The sequence below is a fragment of the Syngnathoides biaculeatus genome, chromosome 20 (genome assembly GCF_019802595.1).
Source record: "Syngnathoides biaculeatus isolate LvHL_M chromosome 20, ASM1980259v1, whole genome shotgun sequence".
Lineage (NCBI taxonomy): Eukaryota > Metazoa > Chordata > Actinopteri > Syngnathiformes > Syngnathidae > Syngnathoides > Syngnathoides biaculeatus.
This window is the reverse complement of record NC_084659.1, coordinates 12,318,644-12,325,342: the sequence shown is the minus strand read 5'-3', so window position 1 is coordinate 12,325,342 and position 6,699 is coordinate 12,318,644. Positions and strand designations below refer to the sequence as shown.

The 6,699-nt window shown below is 41.9% G+C and overlaps 1 protein-coding gene across 2 annotated transcripts in view; it reads right to left on the bottom strand.

Moving 5' to 3' along the window:
- Positions 1-558: 558 nt before the first annotated feature.
- LOC133493903 (zinc finger protein 239-like) overlaps positions 559-6,699 on the bottom strand; it is a 163,754-nt gene continuing 157,613 nt past the window's right edge. Inside the window, exons 2-3 of one of the 2 annotated variants that reach the window (XM_061807899.1) lie at positions 4,969-5,114; positions 559-4,168 (exon numbers count right to left, since the gene is read on the bottom strand). In XM_061807899.1, coding sequence (XP_061663883.1) covers positions 3,132-4,168; positions 4,969-5,095 — 1,164 coding nt within the window. In that variant the 5' untranslated portion in view covers positions 5,096-5,114 and the 3' untranslated portion in view covers positions 559-3,131. Of the gene's footprint in view, positions 4,169-4,968; positions 5,758-6,699 lie in introns of those variants that run through there. The other variant, XM_061807898.1, reaches the window with a different exon arrangement.

The window sequence follows — 6,699 nt, the reverse complement described above, 5'->3', positions numbered from 1 at the left end:
TACAACACCACACAACCGAGTGAAGTTACCGGGGCAATATTACACTATTGTTTCGAGCCATATTCAGATGATATCCGATCACAGCCAAACCGCATCCTGTCCGATCAACTCCCACGGCGGAGATGAGCCATCGCGGCTCATCGCAGCCGGCCGGTGTGGCTTATGACAGAGCCGAGCGGTGGCGCTTTAGGGAGGTGCTCGCAGTCGAGCCGGGAGCTTTATGTGGGCACGCGACTGAGTAACGCATTCTCGGCTGGGTTCTTCAGAGCCGCCCCAGTCGCAAAGCCCGACATACAGCCTACTCAGAAGCTGTGACCGCCGAACGCGGCGCCTCAGCCAATGTGGCTGAGTTTCGGCGCCGTGGTATATAAGGAGGAGGTGGAGCCGAGCTATGTTGCAGGCCGAGTGAGACATTGTTGGCTGGGCGACGCGCAGATCGACACATTTCATACGCGGATTTTTTGCTACATTATGAGAGAGACCGATGACGTGGTCCACCCCAAACGATTAATTTTTTTTAGTATCTATATACACACCTACCTGTTATTTGGAACCCACAAAGCTCTCGTCCTTTCCACCCGTGCAATCCATTTTTCAAAACGAACCGGGTCTCTTTTAAACTTATGAAGGGTAATTCCATCCTCCCGTGTTCAAGCAATTTCCAGCAATGCAACGAGCCGGCATTTTGGCGAACACGAAGGAACAACGAGCTACCTTCCCGGAGGTAAAAATAAACAAACGAGTCCACGAGGGGGCGCCACTGTCCTTTACATCACTTGCTGCTTGTTCTCGAAAACAAATCCCTGAGAGGATTTTCATGGCGGGAGTTACAAAAAGCTGTATACGTCAAAATCATGTTTTGTGGTGAAAAAACACATGGGACCATATTGGTTGTGGGTTTTTCCATTAATAATATACCAAAAATCATCCGTTTGACGACACCTGACCTTTCACCAATTCTGGTGAAAAGAGACGATGCTCAACACAAATCACGGAGCATCGACTTGGTGTTACACTTCATTTTCTTTTTGCACACAACAGTTCCCGGTCGTTGTGAATCAACTTTCTTTTTCCTCCCACACTCGCTTCTTCCCAAAAATGCATGCAGAGTCCGTCTAACCCACACAACATACGCCCACCTACACGAAACCCGCAAGAAGCCGAATACGCTTCCTTGTTCATGAGCCATCAACCCGTCACTATGTCGGATTTATTCCAACAAAGTATTTGTATGCATCGGCACTTTTCTACGCTTTCAAACTCTTCCATGTAAATCTCGACGACTTACTCACCAGATACATGTCTATATGGAGTTGTCCAAGACAAGTGGAAGACAATTAACAGTCCAATTTCTTATCGTCGAAAACATTGACTTCGGCATTAAATCTGAGTCCACTATGCCAAGTGTCTCTCATTTTTCCACGTACCTTCATTTATTATCACCTTCTAAATGTTTAACGGTATCGGACAAAACGCTAGGTGTCGTGCTTTAAGACATTTTCATGTCGTCTCCAATCGACTTTGCATTGAATAATGCTTTGTTTAACGGGCAATATGGCGACATAAACAAAAGTCATGTGAATTTATGAGGAAGGTGCACGAGCTCTATAGAGGAATAACGTTGATGAGTCACACAATGAAGTTATGGCAAAGAGTAATGGAGGCTGACTCAGGGCAGAGGTAAGTATCTGCGAGCAACAGTATAGTTTCATGCCTATAAAGAGTACCAAAGATGCATCATTTGCCCTGAGGATGCTCGTGGAAAAGTACAGAGAAGGTCAGAGGAACATTGTGCCTCTGTGGATCTAGAGAAAGCGAATGACAGAGTACCAAGAGAGGAACTGTGGTACTGCATGTGTAAATCTGGTGTGGCTGAGAAATATGTACGGCACGGTGGATCAGCTGGAAAGCTGATGAACCAGATCTTTTGGAAGTGTGAAGAGTGAATCCATCCTCCCGAGTGTTTGACCAATATCCAGCATTATGACGAGCCGGCATTTTGGATAACACGAAAATAACAAGTAATTCATTATTTTTTTTAATCCATCCATCAATTTTCTTAGCTTCTTATCCTCACAAGGGTTTCGGGAGTGCTGGAGCATATCCCAGCTGTCAACAGGCAGGAGGCAGGGTCCACCCTGAACTGGTTGCCAGCCTATCACTGGGCACATGGAGACAGACAACAGTCGCACTCACAATCACACCTCGGGGGAATTTAGAGTGTCCAATTATTGTTGCATGTTTGTGGGATGTGGGAGGAAACCAGAGTGCCCGGAGAAAACCCACACAGGCACAGAGAGAACACTGGGAGGGCTTGGATCGAACCCGGGTGCTTTGAACTGTGAGGCCAACGCTTGACAGCTCATCACTGTGACGCCTAATATTGATAAAAGAATCTTTGGCCAAAAACTGAGGAAGCAAAAGTTTTCCCTCCCGTGTGTCTTCTCATGTGGTATTTGCTTTAACAAGCAAACGTTTTCCCGGACTGAGAACATTTCCATTGATAGTTTGTGTGAAATGTCATTTGAACCCTGGACTTTTTCTTTTTTTTCCTCATTTGTCACTATCTGTTTGTGATCCTTCACAGTAACCAGCTTTGCAGTTTTTTCCACATCAGCCTTGTTGCTTGGGCCATGTTTTGCATTAAGGTGTGAGCATTTCTTTTCGGAGGTTATCCAATTGATAAAAGACATTTCAATAACTTTTCAATGGGGGAAATAGATTTGATACACAAAGTCAACCTCATTGTTTTCGGGGGTGTATTTCATTCAAGATCACAAATACACAACAATTTCCGCTCAAAGTCCAAGTTTCCTGACAGTCTGAGTTCAATCAATGAATTCTTTGATACAAACATCACAAACACTGACAAAATGCATCCATTGCTCAAAGGAAGTAAGGGTCTTCGTGGTTCGTATTTCACAAACGGGTTCATTTTAAAATTAAAAACTACTGGCATAACAGATATGGGAAAATGTACGCACTCTCATGAAATGTTAATAATTAGTCATATTTTACATTGTGTAGATGTCAAATGCAATCCGCTCACCTTCAAAATTAAAACTTTTAAGAAGCTTGTACACATAAGAACGTTATTTTACCCAAGTCAGTAACATGGTAACTACATTTTTTTAAATCTTCACACATTCATTAAAACATTCTTGGTCACTGCTATTCTCAACAGCACACTTGTGTGTCTGAGCCTGATATTTATAAGAAAATCTTTGATCACAAACTAAGCAGGAAAAAGGTTTCTCACCAGTGTGTGTTCTTGTGTGTCTTTTTAAATGACACTTCTGAGTAAATCCTTGATCACAAACTAAGCAGGAAAAAGGTTTCTCACCAGTATGGGTTCTTTTGTGTGATTTTAAGAGTCCCTTCCGAGTGAATCTTTGACCACAAACTGAGCAGGAAAAAAGTCTCTCACCAGTGTGTGTACTTGTGTGGCTTTTTAAGTTTTCCTTCTGAGAGAATGTTTGACCACAAATTGAGCAGGAAAATGGTTTCTCACCAGTGTGTGTTCTTGTGTGTTTTTTTAAATGTCCATTCTGAATGAATCTTTTACCACAAACTGAGCACGAAAAAGGTTTGTCACCAGTGTGGGTTGTTTTGTGTGATTTTAAGTGTACGTTCTGAGAGAATCCTTGACCACAAACTGAGCAGGAAAAAGGCTTCTCACCAGTGTGTGTTCTTGTGTGTATTTTTAAAGCTCCCTTCCTAGAGAACCTTTGACCACAAACTGAGCATCTAAAAGGCTTCTCACCTGTGTGTATTTTCACGTGTCGTTTGAAATTCCTCATAGTAGCAAAAGCTTTGCTACACTGAGAACATTTCCAGCTTTGGTTGGCACTGTGACATGTCAAATCACCTTCCGACTGTTCATCATCATGACCGTCTGTTTGTGATCTTTCACAAAAGTCTCCATCACATGAGCTGTTCCTACTTGGAAGCTCTGGCCCTCGTCTCTCCTCACTTTGACCTTCATATTTACTCTTCAAATGGACACCAGTTGATGGAACATGGATGATTTCTTCCTGCTCTTCCTCTTTCATGTGTCGGAACACATCCTCCTCCTCTTTGATGCATTGTACCTCTTCACCCTCTTCTTCCTCTTTGATGTGACTGGACACTGACTGCTGCAGCTCTGGATGAATATTTTCACTGACATCTGCAAGACAAATGACAAACACAAAGGCGTCAGATCTAATTTGTTTGCAATATTTAACAGCAAATGTAATTGCACACTATCGTAGAAGAAATGGGCTGTTGTTATTACTAAGTAACTCACAATTGTGGCAGATAGCCACTGATAAAATTACTTATGTAGTGCTAAAGGACAAAGAGGCTCAGTTTTAGCCACCAATAAAAATAAATAAATAAATAAATAAATAAATAAATAAACAAACAAATAAATAAATAAATAATAAATAAATAAATAAATCCAAAACTGAAATTGGGAAGGAGTTTACATGTTCCATGTTTCTTTGTTGCATACATGGAATGATTTACTATTGTCATTCTGTTTACAGTTAGCACTTTTCATTATTTTCCCTCTTACCCCGCTGGAAATTCTGGTCGGCTGATCGACTCTGATGCTCAATAAAACCTCATTTAAAATGTGAAGAAATCCCAGAGGAAGCTCAAAAATTCCACTGTGACACAGTAAAATTGTTCTGGCATATAAGGAATGCTGATTCCTATTCTGTTTGTAACAACTGAACAGGACACGCACGCACACAGATGTATACATCCATCCATCCATTTTCTTGACCACTTAACCTCACAAGGGTCACGGGAGTGGCGGAGCCTATTCCAGCTGACTTTGGGCGAACGGACTCCACCCTGAACTGGTCGCCAGTCAGTCACTGGTCGGGATGTGAATAATATGTTCCGTAAAATACATCATGAAATGGGGCCCGTAAAGAAGAATATCATTCAAATTAGATTGCATGCAACAAGTGAACTAACCTGCTCTGCGTAGGACAATCCGAGGCTGCAGATTGAACACTGCGTCCAGTAGTTGACGTTGTGGCTCCTCCTCCTTTTTTGGTCCACGAACTTCTTCCTCATACTCTCCAGTCCTTCTTGCACACATTTTCACAACACTTTCTGCACTACATAAGAGGGATGAGAACACCAAGTGAAAATCGGACACCTTAATTGTATCAAGATTCAGATTTGGACATTGTGTGTTAAACAACATTAGTGAAAATGGCAATGCACCAAAAAGTCAATAAAAGGAAACCTAAAAAGATAGAGCTAAAGCTTTTCTTCCTTCTACTCTATGAGAGACAGTTTGTGATGAAGCAGACATTCAACAGAAGCACTTAGAATCCATCCATCCATCCATTTTCTTTGCCGCTTATCCTCAAGAGGTTCGCGAGGAGTGCTGGAGGTTAACCCAGCTATCAACGGGCAGGAGGCAGTGTACACTTGAACTGGTTGCCAGCCTATCGCAGGGCACATAGAGACAAATAACCATTCACACTCACATTCACACAAAGGCGCAATTTAGATTCTTCAATTAACCTACCATACACGTTTTTAGAACGCATACCAATTGTATCAGCCAGTTTGGAATCCGCCAATAATTCGCATTTTCTGCTGATCGGCCACTCAGTTTTCATGTCATGTCTGCAAAAGACATTTGTCATCGACGTCTTGGACAGTATATCTGAATCCAAAACCCAGTTTATTTTTATGTAGTACTATTTATTTGGCTTTACAAGATCAGGATCCACCAAGACGTTTCCTCCTCCCTTTTTATTTGATATACAGTTGGTGTAAGCCACCCTTGTTGTCGTCAATACGGAAAGGAGTGTATAAAGTCACACGATTTTGTATGGCCCGCGAAGGCAAATTAGGTTTGCCAAATTCCATAATTCTTGTTAAAATCTGGATCAAAATTTCAAATGGTCATATCATCAATGATATTGAGATATTACAAGCATTTTTATGCTGAAAAAATAGTTGAAAACCCCATGACCCTTGATATCTAATTCCAAAACAAGTTCATAAAGTTTATGTGTAAATATGATGAGACGATTAAAGATTTTTATAGTTCCATAATGGCCCTCTGAGGAAACCATAACTGCAGTGTGGCCCGGGACAAAATGAGTTGGACACCCCTGTGATAAACTAATGTGATCTTGTTAAATCATACGACAGCAAATAAGGGCAAGGACAGGAAGAACAGAATGAACAATAGCACATATTAGTAAATGAACACGATGTTCAGTTTGTGTGATGTCACAGCGCCGGAAAAAGATGAAGACCGTCATGCACTGGATGCAAATAACAAGAATGTGCTTTCTGCATCACATTTCATGATTCAATTGATGCATCTCTGCTATATAATTACTTTAAAATGGCAGATGTTGTTTATAAAGGAGTTCTTGAGGTATCAAGAAAAATAAAAAATATTTTTGATCCAACCATCAAAGAAAACATTTCAGGCGAGTAAAGGTTAACAGAGTTCCCGCCGTTATGCGAGTAGTGTTTTGATGTCAAACAATAAAGCAAGTTCTGTTCCTGTGTCCGACACTCCGCCTCCGACTCCTTTTCTCCGGCGCTACACTGGTGACCCCGACGTCAGTCCCGGCGTTTTCGAGACTGAAACGAACATGGCAACCGGCATCCTCAAATTGCCGGAGTTTTGGGAGACGTCCGCGGCAGCGTGTTTCGCACAGACGGAGGCTC